This window comes from Moschus berezovskii, chromosome 13 (assembly GCF_049115385.1).
Source record: "Moschus berezovskii isolate FMDL1 chromosome 13, NW_MosBer_1.0, whole genome shotgun sequence".
Lineage (NCBI taxonomy): Eukaryota > Metazoa > Chordata > Mammalia > Artiodactyla > Moschidae > Moschus > Moschus berezovskii.
Window position 1 is genome coordinate 50,912,970 of NC_142472.1, and position 22,922 is coordinate 50,935,891.

Below are 22,922 nucleotides of genomic sequence, written 5' to 3' on the forward strand. Positions count from 1 at the left end.
CAACTGAGTCGTGACCAGAAGTCGGATGAGACACCGCGGGGACCTGCTCACGCAGTTAGGCCGAAGCCTCGAAAGCCAGGCTTGGATCACCTGAGCTTTTCTCCCTCCACTGACACTGACAGCTCCAAGGCCGTAAGGATGAAGAAGCAAGGCTCCCTCCAACTCTTAATCATCTTTGGTTTTGCTCCTTTTAATTTAATACTGAGTTAAATATTCTCCACATGGTAACAAGTTTTCTTAGTGTCAGAAACAAATTCAACCAAGTATAAAAACTGACTATTCAAAAAAAAAAAAAAACTGCCTCATTTAGAATTGAAGGTGAGTATTAGACTGCTTCTATAACTTAAGCTATAACGCCTGGAGGGGACAGGGCTGCCTTTACCACCACTGCCAGCTCCGCACAGAGCACTTTTCAAAGGTTGTCTGACATGTGGTCACGCAGCAATGACCTTAACCTGACCTCTTGCCAAGTGCTTTCCCATGCTGCTATATCTGCGCCTCAGTACAACTTAACAAGGTCAAGTCCATTTAAGGAAATGGCATCATTATGCCCATTTCACAGATGGTAAAGGCTCCGAGGGGCAATGTGACTTCCTGTGCTGCTTCTGGGCTGCAGGTACCCCAGCACCCAGCCCTTCCACTGAAGGCCCTGACCTGGAAAGCACTGCGCACAGAGACCAACTGTGGGCTATTTACCAGAGCACTGGGGGCTAGCAGATTAGCCTTCCTAAAGCACAAGAACACAAGGTAGATTTTTCAGCTCCTAACACTCAACTATCCAATTCTGTAGTCATGGACACCTCAAACAGGCTTCCTTTCAGAGCCCCCAATAGGGATTACAAAAAATGATTCCAAATAAGAAAAACAGCCAACAAAAATCAGGTCATAAAATAACTAAACAATGAAATCTCTCTTATAATATGAAAAATATCTAAGAGGCAAAAAGAATGCCATCTTTGAGCAAGTTATAACTGCTGTTATTACTTTTAAAGGAAAGAGATCACTCTCTACGTATGTCAGATATAAGGTACAAACAAAACATTTTTTACAAGAGTAAAAAACTCAATGTTTCATTTTAGGACATACAATGAAGAACCCACACAGAACTGACTAATATTCACTACGTGCACTGAGTATAAACTTTATATATGGCTTTTAAAAAACTGAAAAAACTAAAAGAAACTGTAGAAATCTCCAAAAATAATCTTAACTTCAAAACACTGGGATGAATTACAGTGATATCCTGTAAGGGATATCATACTTGAAAACAATAGAAAAAACATTAGATTTTCCTCCCACCATTATCAGCCTTGACATTATGGCCAACAATAAAACAACTTATTGAGTGCAATACTTAGTGAAGAAAAATCCAAAGTAAAACCAAAGTTTTCTCTCTGGCCTTATTGAATATCTTTAAAGTCACTCCAGTGGAATGATTAACGGAAAATTTAACTGTACAAACCTGCTTATTTTTAAATGAATTCAAATATCTAAAGTTCAATATAGAAAAATTAGGTATTTTTAAAGTAAACACACTTACCCAAAATATGCTTGCAAACTGCAAACGGTGATTTTGACTTCCTAAATGATAAGAATATATGCTCAGCATGCTGGCGCTGCTCAGTGTTAACCATGGAAGGTGGTGCCTTGAGAGTTAAACACAAACACAGAGCACACTTGTTTAATAAGGAGGCTTCAACAATAGCAATCCTTTTACCCACAACAAGAGAAAATATTTTTACTTTCGGGGACAACAGGAGGACAAATTCTTGCTTCAGTTCAGATTCTTGCTTAGGAACTACAATATTAAACATTATAATAAACACCTAAAATACATCTTCAAGAAAACAGAAGAAACTCCTTGCAAGGTTTCGATCAAGTTGCCTAACATTTTAGAAAGGTAGATACTTATTTAACATTTTTTTGTAAACTTTTTAAAAAACATAGCTAATATTGTCTTTTATTCCCAAATATACCATTCCCTTTAAACTGGTGAAGTTCAAATCACCTCTAAATTCTTAGGCACTGGTGAAACTGAATCCAAAGTTACTAAAACTTTATTTCTAAAAATGATCTTTTAAGATAGTCTACTCAGGTCTTCAAGTTCCATTTTTGTTCTAACAATATTTCTTTCAAAGACAGTATCTTCTGAACCAGCCTGACCTAAAACATACATTCCCATTCCATGGTTCGGTTATCTTTGACTTCACTGAGACCCATCTGAAGCTTAGAAGGCGAGACTGGCTTATACAGCATACAGATTAAAATATCAGATTCCTAATTTGCGGGGGGGGCAGGTGGCAAGAAAATAAACCTTTGTTGCTGTAACCATATAAATCGGGGAAATCACTTCAAGTGTACTCAAAGACCTAGGAAGATGAAAAACATTTTGCCAGATACATTAAATCAATACTCAATATAAAGTCTATCAACTATGCAACATTAGTCACTCTATTTTCAGTTAAAATAGTTTTTAAAAAATCGAAGAAAAGTCAACTAACTTTGATTCTCTTGCCTAAAGGAATTCTAGCTAGCTAAAGCCAGTTCAGACTACTATTCCTAATGATATAGCACCCTCTACAGCTCTCCAGGTAAAAATGAAAACATTTCCACTAAAAAACTACGGTAAATAGAGAACACTGTACAGCACAGGGAATTACAGCCCTTATCTTGTAATAACCTATAATGGAGTATAACCTACAAAAACACTGACCATGCTGCATACCTGAAACTAACACTGTAAATCATCTATGTATCAGTCTTTTAAAAAGAACTGTGTTACATTCGGTTTTGTTTTTTTTTCCTAATTTTGGCTGCACCAGGTTTTAGTTGCAGCACTCAGGATGTTTAGTTACAGCAGGTAACTCAGTTGCATCATGCAGGATCTTAGTTTCAACCAGGGATCAAACCCACATCACCTACATTGGAAACACAGAGTCTTAGCCACTGAACCATCAGGGAAGTCCCCTTGAATATTTTTAAAGGCTTTATTAATAAAATACTGTGAACAGCTAATTATGCTAAATATAAATATTTTTTCATTTGCAAATTCTTCATTTCCACCATTTTCCCTAATTTAATGAGTTGAGTCTGCGCTCTCACAAGACCCTTCATCTGCTGACTATGACCTGAATACACAGCATGCTAAACATGACCACCACTTGCTACACCGTTTATGAATACAAGTTCTACAAACAAAACAGTTCCCAAAGTTAATGATCCTGGGACAGCCTAATATCATACACTTAATAAGATACAATCTGAATACAATTTTAATATAACATAAAAAATGAATTCCATTTTTAAGTTCAAATGATGAAGTATAAACTAAAAGCTTGTATTAACTACCTGGTTGAATGTTATCATACAAACAATAAAATCATCAAGTCAATATGTTAAGGTACAAGATGGTATTCACTTTAATTTCTCAAAACTAAACTTTCAAAATTCTTTCTCCTTGAAAATGAGTGTGTACGGTTTCCAAGAAGCAAGTTACTATAAAGTCCTAAGAAACTTCATTGTCTTAAAAAAAAAAAAAAATCCCCAGTGCCTGAAGATTCAAAGAGGCTGGGAGTCAAAACCAAACACACGCATCTATCTCCCCAAGATCCCCAGGCAGCTCTGACCTAGAATGCCCTCCTCTTCAGAACGTCACCCTTCACAGCTGCCTCGGTTCCGTCCCCCTTTACCAGCCTCTCTTGACCTTCCCCTAGATGGAGCACAAGAGAGTCTCTACCCCACCTCGCCCACCAATACATGTGAGCCCCCCGTACCCACACGTGTGAAGCCTCCATCACCCGACTCATCACAAGGTACTGCAGGTATTTGTTGCCCTCTTTCCTTTCGCTACTGTTTCTGTGACACCAGAGCCCTCCTTTCACTTATCTCTAAATTCCAAGAGCCGAGCCCATGCACAAGGAAGAGACAGGAACAGCACCGACACTTACTGAGTATGGAGTAGGCAGCACAGTTTTCACTAGACAGGGATATAGTCTTTCTGCTTACAACAGGTCAACTCTCTTAAAAATCTTTTACAGCCATCAGAAAGACCTGGTTTCTAATTGTTTATCTGTGCAGCACAGCAGTTGGGAAGCCTTGGGAAAGGAGCCCTCTCTGGTCCCCCCATCTAATGATGCTAAGGAATGCATCTTATAATTGCTAAGAGAACTGTGGTTAAAAACGTGCTTATGGATCTCCCAAAATCAACCTACAGTAATTAAACCTTATTGAGACTTAAACTGGAATTGTATTATCTCAGAATATGACAAGGTGACCCAGACACATCTAAGAAAAGACAAGAAACAGTCAAAATAATTTGGAAAAGGGGAACTTCAGGGCCTTATGCTAAATGAAATAAGTCAGACAGAGAAAAGCAAATACGTTATGGTCTCGCTTACCTGTGGAATCTAACAACAACAAAAGGCAAAACCCTAAGCATAAGACACAAAAAACAAATTGATGGCTGTCAGAAGCAGAAGCGGGGAGTGGGCAAAATGAGTGAAAGTGGTTAAAACGTACAAACTTCCAGTTACAAAACAACTAAGCCCTGGGGGTGTAAAGCACTGCGTGGTGACTGCAATATCCATTCTGTTGGCTGTTTAGTCACTAAGCTGGTGTGCCTCTGCAACTCTAATATCTGTAGCAGCCAGGCTCCTATTCCATGGGATTTCTCAAACAGGAATACTGGAGTGGATTGCCATTTCCTTCTCCAAGGGATCTTCCCGACCCAGGGATCAAGCCCAGGTCTCCTGCATTAGTAGGAGATTCTTTACCGCTGAGCCACCTGGGAAGCCCACAATTAATTATACTGAACTGCTTATCTGAATAGTGCTAAAAGAACAGATCTTAAAAGTTCTCATCACACACTTACACAAATTATAAAAATTATAGTGATCATTTATCAATATATACAAATCACTATGTCATATATTTGAAACAAATACAACTTGGGTGGGTTCTGGGGGGCTGTTTTTTGTTTGTTTGGTCTTTGGCCTCATGGCCTGCAGGATCTTAGTTCCTAGCCAGGGATCAAACTCTCACGCGATGCACTGGAAGCACAGAGCCTTAACTGGACTGCCAGGGAAATCCCTGAAACTAACATAATGTTAAATGTCAATTACACCTCAAATAAAAAGTAAATCACACTTAAAATTCAAAAAAATAGCCATTTAAAAACATGCAGATAAAGAATGATAAGAAGGGAGTCTTATCCAACCAGATATAAATACTTAAAATAATAATTTAAGTGTCAACACTTAAGGCATAATAATAATCTAAAACACAGTATAAGAGCAGGAAAAAACAATGGAACAGAGAGAATTCCTAGAAACTCATGAGATGCAACAAATTAGTGAAGACTAAACTTTACAATAAAAGGCACTAGAACGTTGGCTATTTATAAGCAAAAACGTAAGATTAGCTCTCTACCCATTTATACACATAGTAAAAAATTCCAGGTGAAAAGTGAAAAGCAAAACTTAAAAAAAACTTTTAACAAGACACAGGAAAATACCAGGGTAGGGCAGGACTTTTTAAACAATAAATAGAAGGCACGATTTTTTTAATTAATCAATTCAATTATATTAAAATAACTTCCTAAACACTAACCATAAGTAAAAGATGATTAGAAGACAATAACAGCACTGCATGTAATTAACAAAGGATTAATCATAAAAACCCCACAAAAGAAAGGGCAACATGGAGCATGACCGGCAGCTTGTCCTCTTCAGTCCCAGAGCTCACGCACTGTCACCGGCGCTTCCCTCAGCAGAAAAATGGCCAATGGACAGACAACTCACAGAGTAGAAGGAAAACTGCTTAATAAACAAGGGGACGTACTCAATCTCACTGGGAACCTCAGAAATGCACGCTGAAACAATGAGCTATTTCTGAATGCTTGACAGAAGTCTAGTACAAAAACAAGAACCTGGGGAGCTCGGGGTACTGAAGACAGTTATAAACTGCTGATAATCTAAAATGGGCCATTCACTTGAAATTCACAATTCTCTAGAGTAAGTTCATGGTCTTGAACAGCAAGAAGTGCACCAGTCCACTTTTGGGCATTTATTCCTAGAGAACCTCTCCCCTACACTCAGATATTCCTACAGGACTATTAACAACAACGACCTTCCCACCAATGGGGAATACATGTAGTACCACCGTAGAATGGTTTACAAGAGCTATGTTTACCAAGGAGATAAACTCTGAAAGTTATTCTCAAGAAGCAAATGATGAGACATATACAATATATCATTTATGTAAAAAAGATTTTAACTCAATATACTATATTATTTACCTTTGTAGGCAAAGTGTACAAACACAGAAAGGAAACAACTTTAAAATCATCCTATCTTTGTGGATGAAGAAGCAAGGGCTGAAGAATGGTATCTAAAGGACACCCAAAGGGGCCTGAATCACATCTGTGGTATTTTTTTTTTAAAGACTGTAAGTAAAACGGCTATTAACATGTTATGATTTATATTGTTCTATCTGCTTTCCCACTTATTTAACATGTCCTTTTTTTAAATGAGTGGGCATTCAATCCTGATAGTAAGGATGACCAGATACCTTGAACAATTCTTTAGCTGAAACCAAATTAAAATAGTGAATAAAACACTTCTTTAAAATTGTAATATACTGCTGCGCTTACAAGAAATCAAGGAATCCCTAAAAGTGAGAAAGGAAACAAAAGCAGGGATCCAAAGATGACATGACAGCATGTTCTCGTGGATCCACCCTGGAGACACGTACCACCTGAGTGACCTCAAGCTCCATCTGGATAGCTGCCCAAGGTGTAGAGGACAGGAGAGACAGCCAGGGCCCTCCTGAGACAGGGACACAATCCACAGAAAGCTAGCCTCCTCCGGACAAGGGTAAACTTTGAAAAAAACGGGGAGGAGGAGGAAGGAAAAGAGGGAGAAGCTTGCCAGTCTGGCCCCCAGTTGTGGATGAAGGAAGGAGAATGACTCCAGACAGCTGACAACCAGAAGCAGGTCCAAAGACAGGTTTCTTGTTCCATTTCAACAGGACCCATGAGGTCCGGAAACTTTTACCCAAGAAACATAAAGTAGTCCTGTGTTCAGGCATTAGAGTAACACACTAAATACTGGCTTTGGAGTTTACCATAAACACTTCCAGAGCTGATATTCGAAATCTAAACATATGAAGACACAAGCCACCCTAAGTTTGCAGAACAGCAAATCAAAGGATCAAACTAGCAACACTCATAGATACTGGAAATGCCAGAAATGTAATATAAAATGTTTGAGATAAAGATTTTAAACATATGAAGCAGATGTCATCAAAAATAAAAACCTTTGTACATCAAATGATATTATCAACGGAGATAATGGCAATTCAGAGAATGGGAGAAATTCAGAAAATTATTATTACAAGTCACATATCTGATAAGGGATTAATAGCCAGAATCTATAAAGAACTCTTACAACATCAGCTAAAAATAAAAAACAATTTTAAAATGGGCAAAGGAAGGGACCTCTCTGTCCGTACAGTGGTTAACACTCCTTGCTCCTAATGCAGGGGGCACGGGTTTGATCTCTGCTTGGGGAACAAAGATCTTGCATGCCACAGAGCATGGCCAAAAAAAAAAAGGCGGGGCGGGGGGGGGGCAAAAAACTTGAATACATGTTTCTCCAAAGAAGATAGTACAAAAATGGGCAAAAAGCACTTGATAAACTTTCAAGATCACTAATCTGGGAAACATATCAACATTGCAATGATATAGCACTTCATGAAACACAACAAAGCAAAAAAAACAGAAAATAACTTGTTGGCAAGGATGTAAAGAAACTGGAACCCTTGTCCACTGCTGGAGGGAACGTAAAATGATGCCAAGTTAAAAAAATACATAGCTACCATGGAAGACAGCGGCAGTTTCTCAAAAAATTACACACACTATACAAGACAGCATCCCACCTCTAGGTATACATTCAAAAGAACTGAAAGCACAACTCAAAAAGATTGTGTACCAACGCTCATAGCAGCACTCTTCAAAATGGCCGAAAGGTAGAAACAACCAAGTGTCCATTGACGGACGAATGGATTAATATATCCACAGGATGGGATATATTCAGTCTTATAAAATAATGAAATTGTGGCACATAATATGGATGAATCTCAAAAACCTTATGCTAAGTGAAATAAGACAGCCACAAAAAGACAAATACTGCATGATTCCACACATATGAGGTACCTAAAATAGTTGAATTCGTGGAGAAAGAAAGTAAAATAGTGGGTACGAGCAGCTGGGGGATGAAAAGAATGTGGGGTTATTGTTGAGTGGAACCAGTTTCACTTTGGGAAGATGAAAAATTCTGGACATATTGATGATGGTTGCACAACAATGTGAAAGTACTCAAAATGGAAAATTTTATATTTTACCACATTTAAAAAATATATGTAAGAAGGAAGATAACACAACAGACCCTCCCCAGGTGATGCTAATGGTAATAAACCCACCTGCCAATGCAGGAGAATGAGACACAGGTTGGATCCCTGGGTCGGGAAGATCCCCTGGAGGGCATGGCAACCCACTCCAGTATTCTCGCCTGGAGAATCCCATGGACAGAGGAGCCTGGCGGGCTACAGGCCATGGGGTCACAAAGAGACAGACACAACTGAAGCTACTTAGCGTGAACATGCATAAGACAACAGAATTTTGAGGAGCAGTAAGAAAAACTTGAATATTAATAGACATAGACCTTGTTTGGATGGTAGTTACAAGGGTATATACACAACTGCCTGAACTCCTCAAAACGGACACCCAAGATTTGTGAATTTTACTGTAACTTAATACACCACAAGCAAAATATTTTAAAAACTCAATGGGCAAATTAAAAGACAGACTAGATACATTGAGAAGAAAACTGAACACAGATATGAAAAATTATTGAGAATGAAGAAAGACACAAATACTAAGAGTCTTAGAGAACAAAATGAAGGTCAGTTCTCTGCCCTCCTGGGAGCCCCAGGAGCTGACCCACAGACACCAGGCCCGCCCTCCTCACCTCTTCCTAGCCCCAGTACCTCCTTTCCCCACCAAAGCCACAGCTCCCACAAGGCTGCTTGCCCCTGCAGCCACAGTCCTCTCCAATTCTTCAGCCTCCCTCCCTGTCCTGGACATATTGCAGGAGAAAGACAACATTATCGTTTTAAAAAAAAAATGCAGAAACATGTTTAACAAATTAAGATCAATGACTAAATTTTTAGCAAAGTAGGAATGGATGGAGATTTCCTTAACCTGATAATCTTAAAAAAAAAAAAAAACAACTACAGCAAACATCAACTATTGAAACAAAAAAGGTATTCCCTTGAATTGTCAGTAAACTGTCAGCAAACCATCAATGTCCACTGGACTCAATTTTGGAGATTTCTTTTTAAAGCAGTTTTAACTAATTGCAAGGCTTGATATTTCATGATTTTTACTTAGAGATCTTCCAAAGAATAAAGGCAAATTCTATTTTTAAAAAACAAAATAAAACTCACTGTAATTTGAAGTCATTTATGGACCCTTTTCTAAGATACATAAGATGATCATATTTTTTCTATATCTTGAAAAATTTTGTTATTTCATCATTCTAAGGATTATTTCATCAGAACTCATCAATTATTTCAAATCATGCTAAGAAAAAACTAAACAAATTTTTTAAAAAAGAAGTGATTTTAAAGCCTCCTAGAAAAGTAATACAATAGTAAAATAAAAATAAATCAGCACCATTACATTATCCTCATTTTTACTAAATTGCTCAGAGTATAATATGATCTTCCTAGAAGGTAAAAATGAAACCTAGAAACATCATCTTTGTAGCTTTTTTTTTTTTTAAGTTTCATTGAATAGTGTTGAGAATTAAGAATTTTTCATTTTCTAACCATAATGACAAAGAGAGAAAAACTGATAAGGAAAGGCATTTCACAAGTGAAATATAAATCAGAAGATGAATGCAAAAAGACATAGAGCAGCACACTAAACCCACACTGTCTAAAACAGCAGTGACTGGCCACATTTGTTGAAATTAAATGAAACTTCAAGAGGAAGGAGACATACATATACCTCTGATCCATGCTTATGTAGGGCAGAAACCAACACAATATTTTAAAACAATTATCCTCCAGTTAAAAATAATTTTAAAAATAGATGAAACGGAAAATTCAGTTCCTTGGCTGCACTAGCCACATTACAAGTGCTTAACACCCCATGTGGCTGGCGGCTACCACACTGGACCACACAGAATATTCCTATCACGGCAGAGAGTTCTAAGGGACAACTCTACTAATGATGATAAAACTGATCATGTAAGTGTAATCTCAGCCCTTGTCTTGAGATGGTGATACTTGAAATCAGTTGTTCTCAACTGAGGCCACTGTGTGCCCCAGGGGGCAGCTAGCAATGTCTGGAGACACTTCTGGTTGCCACAACTGGGAAAGGGTGCTGCTGGCAACGAGTACAGAAAAGGCAGGGATGCTGCTAAAGGTTCTACAGTGCACAGACCAGCCCGAAACACCAAGAGTGACAGGGCTGAGAAACCCTGCCCCAGGTGGATTTTCTCAGACTCAAGAATCAACGCACGAACAACATACCTCCAAGGACGAAAAGGCAATTCAGAATTCTCATCCATTACACAGAACTACCTCATTACCCAATATTCTGTCACAAGAACCTCAGCCAACGTGTTTTGCTAAAAGGATATGTGACAGTGTCTTCTCTCTTATGATGTCTATGTAAGAAAATCTGCTTGATACAGTTCATAAAATGATTCTACAGCAAGAAAAAGAATCAGAATAATAATCTAAAACAAATTAAAGATGGCTTCCCAGGTGGCTCAGTGGTAAAGAATCCACCTGCCAATACAGGAGACATGGGTTCAATTCCTGGGTCAGGGAGATGCCCTGGAGGAGGAAATGGCAGCCCACTCCAGTACTCTTGCCTGGGAAATCCCATGGACAGAGGAGCCTGGCAGGGGTCACAAAAGAATCAGTATTTACAAAGCAGAAGATGAAACCAAAGAGATACAGTCACACTTCACACCCGAGCTGCCCAAAATGGTAGCTACTGCCCCCATACAATTGTTTTAAAGTAAAAAACTCAGTTCCTCCTTTGCACCAGCCATCTTTCAAGGGTTCAACAACCACCTGTGGCTACTGGCTACTTCACTGGAGAGTGCAGATATAGAGGACACTTGAAGAGAAGATACTTGAAGAAATTTAATTCAGCAAATATTTACTAAGTGCTTCTTTTCTATGAGATTACCTAGAGTCACATGATTTCATACAATGTTATTTGAAAGATTAATGTACAAAATAACAGCTATCACTTCTAGAGCACTTACTATGTACCAGGCACTGTATTAAACACGTTTCAAGTAAATGAAATCACTTAATCTATATATTAACTCCCTGGAAATAATATATTTTCCTATTTTGGAGATGAGGAAACAGACACAGAGGTTAAGTGACTTGCCAAGTGTCACACGTCTGGTCATGGGTGGAGTCAAGAAGAATCCAAACAGCTTGGCTCCAGAACCGCTATGTTTTCCTGCTGTTCAATTCCTAAGAGTCAGTGCTTATGCTGCCTGGTCTAGCGATGCAGTGATTTTCTAACGTCTTACCTATGTCACCATCATACTACTACTGTTTTCCAATTAGCTCTCTAATCCCTGCCACAAAGTCACAAAATATAGATAGACCAGCAGAAATGGGGTCAAAGAATTTTACATTTGAACATTTCTATATTTCATAAAATAAGTAATTTTATACTTTTATATGGATATATTATGGACTAAAATAAAATTTCTACTAAGATAAAATTCAGAAATTCTTAGCTTATACAAGCTGTTCAAGCTCCCCAGCTTCCCTCAAATACACATGCACTCTCTTTTACCAAAAGAGTCATCTTGGCATTAAAAATTTTTTGGAAGAATATTAACATATCCCTCTTCCACCCTAGCTTTGTGCAGAGTCTCATCCTCTCTTTGCAGAACAATGTCGAAAGCCTCCTAACTGGTCTTCGAACTTAATCTCTTGCTTCTCTCAAGGCTATCTTCACACTGCTGTCACCCAGAGAAACCACAGAACTGGCGCAGAATACTGCAGGGCAACCTTAGATCACCAACCCTGCCTATCCCCCTGGGTCCATCTCCCCTCCCCATTTACTCATTCCCTTCCTTCAACAAATATCACCGAGCAAATATTAAGTGCAAATGAGATTCCTAAGCTAATACATATTAGCATCCAGCCAGTGAGACCAACATTCATTCATTTTTCACACAAACAAATGTAAAATTCCAGGTGGCACAGATGTATCTAAGTTCAGGACAGGTGAGTCTCACCTTTCTGGGAAGCTAAGGAGGGCATTCCTGAGACCTGAAGGATCAGGTGAGAGTGAGGAAAAGTGTTTCAGGCAGAGGGAGCAGGAACAAAAGGCTCTGAGACAGGTCCAAGGACGTGATGGGAGATGTAAGGATGGAGAGAGCTGCTGTGCTGATTCAGAGAAAAGAGATGGGAGACAGGTCCTCTGAAGCTGGAAAGATAGAAACTTTATCCAGAGTCTTACAAAGAAAAAATGTAGTGAAACTTCAAACCCAGGTACTCTGTTTGGAACCCTCCCCTACAACATATTTCCATCCACAAATCACAATCAAACATCCACTCTGTGCCAGGCAATGTGCTAGATGCTTCAGACACAAGTCAGTAAATGATAAACAAAAACAAACAGAATCCGTGTTTCCCAGAAGCTCACAATCCAGCAGAGGAGTGAATCACATAATCGACAAGTAGCATAAAACTGGAGGTGTCATCAATGTTACTAAAGCAAATGGTGATATGAAACAAGCCTTTAATCTAGTCCAGAGTGCTCAGGCTTGTTTCTGCCAAAGTAAACAACTACACTGAGATGTGAAATGCCAAACATCCACTAGGTACAAGAGGGAGAAGGTTGTTGCAGGCCAGGGGTGTACCTATTTGGGAGGCTCAGGGAGGAGGGAGCTGATCCAATGTGATGGACAGGTGCCGGTCTACAGAGCCCCAGGCCAGCTTCCTGAGTGTGTGACCAGGGCGGTAGCATCGGGCCCAGCTCTCTCCAAAGGGACTCGACCGTAATGTGACACTCTGTGGTGGCCATCCTGAAATTCTTAACCATTTCATCTTTGAACCTGTATTTTGTAAGCAAACCCCAACAGGACAATGAGAGTGCACAGGAGTAGTGAGGACAGGCACTCATGAACATGCCTCTAGGAGGCCTGGGGTACCCAGCCAAGGGGGCTGGAGTGGGAGCTGGGTCCAAGCAGCAGTAGCAGAAGGGCCCCACCAGCCTGCTGGTCCACCCCAGAGCCTGTCCCTAAGGCACCTGACAGATACTAAATGCTTCAGACTGAACCTAAAGACAGGAACTCTGTCAAGACTTAAATCTTTTAAGAAAAAACATTTTTAAGAATCATCAGCTCTAAATGTACTGCAACTTATACTTGTAAATAACAACTTTCAGTCCTCTGTATCCACAGATTCAACCAACTACAGATCAAAAATATTTAGGACAAAATTCCAGAAAGTTCCAAAAAGAAAAACTTGAATTTGGGACTTCCCTGGCATTTTAGTGGTTAAGACAGCATTTCCACTGCAGGGGCTGAGGGTTCAACCCTGGTGGGAGAACTAGATCCCACAGTCTACAACTAAGACCTGGCGAAGCCAAATATTTTTTTTTTAAGGTCTCTTTTCTCCTGTTTCCTCAGCATGTACAACATCATGCCTAGCACACGGTACTGAAGACACTGTAGAATGAGTGAATGGCCAGAGATCGAATTCCAGAGCCAAACCACCTGTGTGACCATTGGCACACCAGTTACCATCTCTGAACCTCGGATTTTCTCATTTACAAAGTTTAAAAATAACTCTTCTCCAATCCACTTCACAGGGCTGATTTAAGAATCAAATAAAATGGTGGACTTCCCTGGTGGTCCAGAGGTTGAGAATCTGCCTGGCAATGCAGGAGACACGGGCTCAATCCCTGATCCCAGAGGATCCCACATGTTGCGGAGCAACTAAGAGTGTGCTCCACAACTTCTGAGCCTGTGCCCTAGGGCTCGTGCTCCACAGGAGAAACTGCCGGTTCACTACTAGAGAGGAAGCCCACACGCAACAACAAAGTCCCAGAGCAGCCAAAAGAGGAGAATCAAATAAGATGGAAAGAATTGTCCTACAGCACTACATTCTGGCCAATGTTTTTAAATGTTAACCAAATTCCACAATAAAAACCATGAAAACCAATCATGAACCTTTCTCATTAGAGTTACATTTAGATTCACTAAAACCTATTCCAGTTTTAAAATAAAGTATCAATTAATGTATGTATTCTCCATTATTTTATATTATCACTGCACACATGGCAACCCACTCCAGTGTTCTTGCCTGGAGAATCCCAGGGACGGGGGAGCCTGGTGGGCTTCCGTCTATGGGTTCACACAGAGTCGGACACGACTGAAGTGACTTAGCAGCACACACTCATTAAGGACAATCACAAAAAAATGCGGAAAATTCTGAAAGAGATGGGAATACCTGACCACCTGACCTGCCTCTTGAGAAACCTATACGCAGGTCAGGAAGCAACAGTTAGAACTGGACATGGAACAACAGACTGGTTCCAAATAGGAAAAGGAGTACGTCAAGGCTGTATATTGTCACCCTGCTTATTCAACTTATATGCAGAGTACATCATGAGAAACACTGGGCTGGAAGAAGCACCAGCTGGAATCAAGATTGCTGGAAGAAATATCAATAACCTCAGATACACAGATGACACCACCCTTATGGCAGAAAGTGAAGAGCAACTAAAAAGCCTCTTGATGAAAGTGAAAGAGGAGAGTGAAAAAGTTGGCTTAAACCTCAACGTTCAGAAAACTAAGATCATGGCATCCGGTCCCATCACTTCATGGGAAATAGATAGGGAAACAGTGGAAACAGCATCAGACTTTATTTTTGGGGGCTCCAAAATCACTGCAGATGGTGATTGCAGCCATGAAATTAAAAGACGCTTACTCCTTGGAAGGAAAGTTATGACCAACCTAGACAGCAAAGTAAAAAGCAAAGACATTACTTTGTCAACAAAGGTCCATCTAGTCAAGGCTATGGTTTTTCAGTAGTCATGTATGGATGTGAGAATTGGACTATAAAGAAAGTTGAGAGCCGAAGAATTAATGCTTTTGAACTGTGGTGTTGGAGAAGACTCTTGAGAGTCCCTTGGACTGCAAGAAGATCCAACCAGTCCATCCTGAAAGAGATCAGTCCTGGGTGTTCATTGGAAGGACTGATGCTGAAGCTGAAACTCCAATACTTTGGCCACCTGATGTGAAGAGCTGACTCATTTGAAAAGACCCTGATGCTGGGAAAGATTGAGGGCAGGAGGAGAAGGGGACGACAGAGGATGAGATGGTTGGATGGCATCACCGACTCAATGGACATAAGTTTGGATAGGCTCCGAGAGTTGGTGATGGACAAGGAGGCCTGGCTTGCTGCAGTTCATGGGGTCACAAAGAGTCGGAGGCGACTGAACTGAACTGAACAGTAACTGAAGGAGATTTGACAATCTTCAGTTAAGTTGCTCAATCGTGTCCAAGACTTTGTGACCCCATGCTAGGTAACCCCAAATAGTTCACCTGCTTTCTATTCCCACTACCCCAAAGGCTAAAAACCATGCGTTGGTAACAGATGAACCTGTGTTAGATTCCCCACTCTACCACTTTCTTTGAAAATTTAGGTAAATTTCTTAACATCTACATATTTCAATCCCTTAGTCCATAAAATAAAAATGAAAGTAATAACTACCTCATAGCTCCGTTCTGTCGCTCAGTCGTGTCCTACTCTTTGCGACCCCGTGGACTGTAGCCCACCAGGCTTCTCCATCTCCAGGCAAGAATGGGAGTGGGTTACCGTTTCCTTCTCCAGGGGATCTTCCCGACCCAGGGATCCAACCCGGGTCTCCCACATTGGAGGCAGACGCTTTACCTCTGAGCCACCAGGGAAGCCCTCACAGTTACTGATGATCAAGTAAGGTAATACTGTGAAGTGGTTGGCATAGTGCCTCACGCACAGTAAGCACTGGGTAAAGTGTCAGCTGTCGCTCTTAAGATGGACTGCAGCTTCCATCTGGGAAACCATGCAGTCTCTGCTACGCATCCACACTGTCAAACAGTAAGTGGACTTTACAAAAAGAAACTTTCTATTTTAATAACACTTTTTTCAATACTCTTCTCCTCTGGAAAGATTTCAAGTATGTAAACAGATACCAACAGAACACACAGGAGAGGTGGTGAGGCAGAGCAGAAAGCGACCCAGCTTTAGAGCCACAGATGGGAACTGTACACTTAATTCAGCCACTAAGTAATTACGTAACCTGGCCACTTAAGCTCTCTCTCCACCTTGTAAAGGGGTTGCAAGGATTAACAAAATATGTAAAGCATCAAGCACAGTGTCTGGCAGGTGATATGCCCTCAATTACTGGTATTTACTCGGTCTCTTCTTCCCTACTTCCTTACAGGTGATAAGAATAGCTTTGCAGGGAAAAGGTCCTACCAAGCACAAATACTAACCAGTACTGAAACCAACTATGAAGGACAACGATTTTATATTAATCACCATGAGAACTAAAGCAGTGTTTGGGGGGTGGGGGGGATCACATACTCCTTCCAAAGTCTAATGAAAATGGGGCCTCTACCTTACAGAAAATTTCCAGATATCTCAGGAAACGCTGTAAGTCAGATTTTAAGAACATGGTATTTAACGGGAATAATAGCTAGTTTTTTTCTGGACTTAAGTTGCCAGAGTCTGAAAACGTTCCCTAAATCGCTTTTTGTGATAAAACAATTCACCTAACTTCGCTCATACTGCGGCAAGTAAACCCTGCTTTAATTAAACTTCTCAGCTTCATAAGCTAAATTTCATAAGCTATCTGGTGTTGGGTGTGAAAGCAAAACTTGATAAAAGGAACTAAAAACTATATCAGAATTAGTTCAAATGTCTTAAAATGTGATGCCTCAACACATAACCCAAACACCGAACCAAAAGGGGGGAAAAGGTGCAAAAAGGTACCGAAGATTGCTGCATCCAATTCTTAGGAAGGCTGTTTGTCAATTCAAGGAATCAAGCCTCTAACTTCCAGAGAAATCTACAAACACGGAAGTCGTGGTTTACAAAAACAAAACTGAGCCAGCAAATAGTTTACTGAGTAACTAAATATGGTTTATCCTTCCTTCTACTCTGTGAGTGGAATGCCTTACTCTTTGAGTCAGCCTCACCTTCTCGAGTAGGTAATAACCTACTGACTCAATTGTTCTGTTCATTGTACTGCAGCAGGAAAAAGTCCAGGAGAGCTGCACACCCAACTCTCCCCAACGCACTACCCGCACGGAGCTCGGTCCCAGACAAACTTCTGCCCCAATGACCTTGGTCCTAGGATTCCCCTCCCTCCCTCCCACCGCTCCTTCCTTGTGCGGCCGGCTGAGGCTGCCCAGCCGCGGTCGCAGGTGGGAGGAAGCGCTCGGAGACCCAAAGGCACGAGCGGAACCACAGCTGCAGACGGCACCCGGGCCATGCCAGACCTCCGCCGGCACCCGCTCCCCAGCGGCGCGCACAGCCCCGACCTAGCGCCCGCCTCCCCCCGACCCCGAGCGGAGGGCCGAGGCGCACGAAGCATTCCTTCGGCCCCACTCGGTGGCGCGGCTGGGGCGCCGCACAGCCAAGGAGCGGATAGTCCGGCCAGGGGCGCCGAGGCAGGAGCGCAGGCGGAGGAGAGTCCTGCGCCACGCCACCGCCGCCTGCTCCAGTCCTGAACTCCCGGGAGGCCCCGGCCGGTCGCCAGTCCGGCGGGCGCCAAGGCCGAGCACGGCAGCGCCGCCAGAGACCGCGGGCGCGGGGCGCGTGGGCGCGGGCACTCACCATCAGAACTTTGGCTGCGTTCTCGAGCTGAGCGATCACTTCTGGAGGCCCCAGCGCCGCCGCCATCATGGTCTCTCTTCAATGACGCGCCATGCGATGCATTCTGGGAGCGGGCGCCCGGCCGGCCAATCGCGAGATTCCTTGGGCTCGCGCGCTCCCGCCCGAGCCGTCGCGGCCGCCGACGTCGACGCGGGGTCGCGGGGTCAGGGCTGCAGGGGGTCAGGGCTCCAGGGGCTCCCCCGGGGCCGGCCCGCCAGCTAGCTCGCTCGCTCGTCGCCTCCCTGGGGGGCGCCTCCGGCCCTGCCGTGTCCTCTGCGGATGCGTCCCTCCCGGTCAGGGCGGCTCGCGCCCAGCGAGAGCGCGTACTCCGCGCTCGCGTGCCCCCGAGCGGGACCGGGCCGAGGCCGGGGCCAGCCCCCGCGGGGCCGACTTCCTGGCAGAGCCGACTGGCAGGTCCCGCAGGGGCTCGGAGCCCAGCGTCCCCACCCGGGCCTGAGAGCGCCCTGTCCGCGCTCGCGCCGGCCCTCACTGCTGGAGACCAGGCTCTGTTCTGAGCGACACCTGCGTACCTGCTACTAGCTTCCACCTCTTGGTGCCGGTCTGCTTCTTGGAGTATATAGAAAGTCATTTTCGTTTCAGTGTAAGTTTCCTCTGTTGACAACTTCATTTTTTCTTCTAGTTGTAAATAAGCCATATTTGCGGGGTTTTCCCTCTTTTATGTCCCTGCAACAGAGTTGCATTGTTAGCTTCTTTGAGAAACGAGTTATTATATTTGGCATCTCTACAGCATGAAGTTGAGGAAGTGAATTAACAAGGTTTTTATTGCTTACGAAACAAAGGAAGTACCTCTTATTTCGTTCAGTTCAGTCGCTCAGTCGTCTCCGACTCTTTGCGACAAAAGAGTAAAGTGAGTGCAGTTAATAGCTTTTTTTAAAAATTGTGTGAAATTGGTTCATATAGTGCCTCACATGTAGAAGGCATTCAATAAATATTTCACGAAGTACAAACGTCTGGACTTAATGATTTTACGACTGCTCCATGGTGTGAAGCGATACATATTCATTAGAAACTGTACTTCAAATTTTGATCTCTTCCTGGGAGCGTGTGTGGTCAGATACCCACGTGGTGCACAATCAGGAAGGTGAACAACTGATATCTTAGAAACATTCAGTTTTTCACTTTCAGTACCGTGTTCACTAAATTAAATGAGACAGTCAACACTTTATTATAAAATAGACTCGCTATTACATGATTTTGCCCAGCTGGAGGCTACTATAAGTGTTCTGACCACCTTTAGTGTAGGTGAGGCTAAGCTGTGAGGTTTGGTAGGTTAGATGTATTAAATGCATTTTCAGCTTATGATGTTTTCAACTTATGATGGGTTTATTGGGACTTAACTCCATCATAAGCCAAGGAAGATCTGTATAGCAATCTGCAAGATTACAAAGTGTCTCTACCTGCTACAAAGAGTTATTACTGCAGATCAAAGCTACATCTTCAAAAGTGTAGACAAATGAGTATTTTATGACATTAAATGTTTGAGGCATATAATGCTTCAGATTGTGCCCTGTGTTCCAGAGCATTTGTTTTGTGCAGCTACACAAGAACTTTGCATCGAGATGCTCTTTAAGAACGAAGAAAAGGTATTTTATTAAATGTGAAAATGAATATGTTTCCTTTCATATTAGCTTAGCATTTTGAAGTTACATCTCAACATAATGGAGCCATAAATTTTAGGGCAGAGTTGTAGACTCTCACTGTTGAAAGATACTAGAATTTACCCACCACTTTAGCCTTCTCTCCAGTGTCTGACTCTTGTTATTTCTTGACTTAACTATATGATAGTAGCAGTCTCCTGGGGTGGTTGGTGGGGCAAGGAGTAGTGTCCCTGCCTACCCACATAACGCTTCACATGCTTAAATAGAAGAAAGTTGTCAGATTCCAGTTTCTCACTTGACACAAAAGAGAAATACTTATGGTCTAAGAACCTGCTCAAAATGTTCCTGGAATCAAGAACATTTCACAAATACTACATCCCCTATACTCTTAGGGTATGCCTTTAACACCTGTGATGTCCTGGGCTCCAAAAGTGGTTAGTTGAACATATTATATACTTTTCCTTGGAAACAGGTTTAGTTTGGGGAATTTGGGCTGGTTTTTTGGTCTTTCTGTGTGTGTGTCAAGCCATAAACATCTTGTCAACATAAACATGCTGATTGAAGTACCTTAGAGCAACAGTTCTCAGAGTGTAGGCTAGGGACACTTACTAAGTCCCAGAACACCAAGGAGTTCCCCAAGATCATATCAGAGGACCTTGGTCAAAACTATTTTCAGATAGCTATAGTCCTATAGCCATGGATGGATGGCATCACCAATTCAATGGACATGAACTTGGGCAAACTCCAGGAGATAGTGAAGGACAGGGTGGCCTGGCGTGCTGCAGTCCGTGGGGTCACAAAGAGTCAGACATGACTGAGCAACTGAACAACAACTTAGTGACTGAACAACAATAGTCCTATCAGTAACTACTTTGAATTGATTCAACTCCCCAATCAAGACACAGATTAGCTAAATGGATTAAAAACACAGGATCCAACTATATATACCCTCTTACTACTTCTGTTCAACATACTAATGGATGTCCTAGCCAAAGCAATTAGGCAAGATAAATAAAAGGCATCCAAATCGGAAAGGAAGAAGAATTATCTCTGCACAGGTGATGTGATCTTACATACAGAAAATCCTAAAGATTCCACAAAAATGTTAGAACTAATCAATGAATTCAGCAAAGTTACAAAATATAAAATCAATTTTAAAATGTCAGTTGCATTTTTATATACTAACAATGAGCCATCAGGAAAGGAAATTAAGAATACAGTTTCAGGGAATTCCCTGGTGGTCCCATAGTTAAGAACCCACCTTCCACTGCAGGGGACTCAGGTTCCATCCCCGGGGAGCGAAGTTCCCACATGCCTCAGAGCAGTTAAGCCCTTAACCCGGCAAGCCGCAACTACTGAGCCCGCATGCCACAACAGAGCCTGCGTCCCATGTGCTGGAGCTAAGGCCCAATGCAGCCAAATAAATATTTGTTTAAAAAAGAAATTTTGGAGAAGGCAATGGCAAGCCACTCCAGTACTCTTGCCTAGAAAGTCCCATGGATGGAGGAGCCTTGTGGGCTGCAGTTCGTGGGGTCGCTAAGGGTTGGACACGACTGAGCGACTTCACTTTCACTTTTCACTTTCACACATTGGAGAAGGAAATGGCAACCCACTCCAGTGTTCTTGCCTGGAGAATCCCAGGGAAGGGGGAGCCTGGTGGGCTTCCGTCTGTGGGGTCACACAGAGTCAGACACGACTGAAGTGACTTAGCAGCAGCATGCAGCAATAAATATGAATAAACTACTGACATATGCAACAACTTGGTTGAACCTTAAAGGCATTATGGTGAGTGAAAGAACCAATCTGAAGAGGCCACATACCATATGATTCCATCTATATAACACTCTGGAAAAGAAGGAACTGTAAAGGCAGAGAACAGTGGGTGCCGAGGGCTAGAGGTTGAGGAAAAGTTTTGATCATAAAGGAGCAGCATAGGCAGTTTTCTGGGGTGATGGAGCTGTTCTGAATCCTGACTGTGATGGTGCTTATGTATATCTATTTGTGCATTCCACCACTTAGCAATGTACCACAGAACAGTCAAATATAAAAACTAATAAAAATAAAAACTTTTAAAAATGAAAGAAATATATGAATGTATTATACACGTGTGTATCTATCTGTATACACACACAGTCACTGCAAGGTTTGTTTAGGACTTTGACCACCAGCAATTTTTCTGAGGTAAGTAATATTTTCTTTCTGACATTTTTCAGAATTTCTGGGCTCTGGTGATAATTTAAAAGCTGACCAACTTGTCAGTATTATTATTGTTTTAAACTCGCTAAAAATCATGTGCCCACTTACTGCCTACTTTGGAGAAAAGGCTCTCACACCCCAACTCTGGTGTGCCACTTGCTTCTGTGATTCTGAACTTAAAGCCCTTACACATAGAGAAACTGTTTCTGGAAGCTGGAAATAAGTGAACTAAACGGTCCAAGGGATATAAATGGGACTCTGACAAGATCTGCTATAGATGACCAAATCCTGGTTCAAACAATCAGTAAGTTATATGTTATATGTGTGTGCATGCATGCTCAGTCACGTCTGACTCTTTGTGGCCCTATGGACCTAGCCCACCAGGCCTTTCTGTCCATGGGGTTTCTCCAGGGAAAAATAGTAGAGTGGGTCACCATGCCTTCTTCCAGGGGATCTTCCTGATACAGGGATCCAATCCATGTCTCTTACGTTTTCTGCATTGGCAGGCGGGCTCTTTACCATTAGTGCCACTCTTTACCACTTAAACAAACAAATAAGTCTATCCCCAATGGGGGCAATTTGGTAAATCTTAATACATATTGATTATTAGATAATATAAAGGAATTATTTTTATTATTGATAGTGTATTAACAACACTGAGGTTCTGTAAGAAAATGTCTAATGCTTTAGAAATGCACACTGAAGCATTTCACAATGGAACTTTACATTGTCAGTAATTTATTTTTAAATATTTCAAAAAAAATTTAGACCAAACAAATATGGCAAATGTTAGTAATTAGTAAAGTTCTGTGATGAATATGTAAAGACTTATCATATTCTTCTCTCAACTTTCTTAAATGCTTGAAATCTTTCATAATAAAAGGTTTTCAAAATAAAAGTGCAAAAAATTAAAATAAAAAAAAATAAAAAATTTTATCCAAGTCAAAACTACAATGAAGCCTTACAAGGAACATAGATAAATTATGCAACAGAATGAGAGATTATTCTTTTTTACTTGAGAGACTCAAGAACAAATCTCTTAAGTCATTTCTAAACCCAAATTAAATGTCCACAGTTAATAAAAATAATTCTATATCAACAGAGGACACCTGATCTAGAAAGTGTTAA

General features: G+C 41.5%; 1 protein-coding gene across 1 annotated transcript in view; it reads right to left on the reverse strand.

Annotated features, from left to right (window-relative positions):
• The window catches only part of XPO4 (exportin 4), an 89,223-nt gene extending 71,128 nt beyond the window's left edge, over nucleotides 1-18,095 (reverse strand). The window contains exons 1-2 of the mRNA XM_088842683.1: nucleotides 17,941-18,095; nucleotides 1,541-1,646 (exon numbers count right to left, since the gene is read on the reverse strand). Of these exons, the coding sequence (XP_088698809.1) occupies nucleotides 1,541-1,646; nucleotides 17,941-18,009 (175 nt within the window). The 5' untranslated portion in view covers nucleotides 18,010-18,095. The remainder of the gene's footprint in view (nucleotides 1-1,540; nucleotides 1,647-17,940) is intronic.
• Between the last annotated feature and the right edge of the window lie 4,827 nt (nucleotides 18,096-22,922).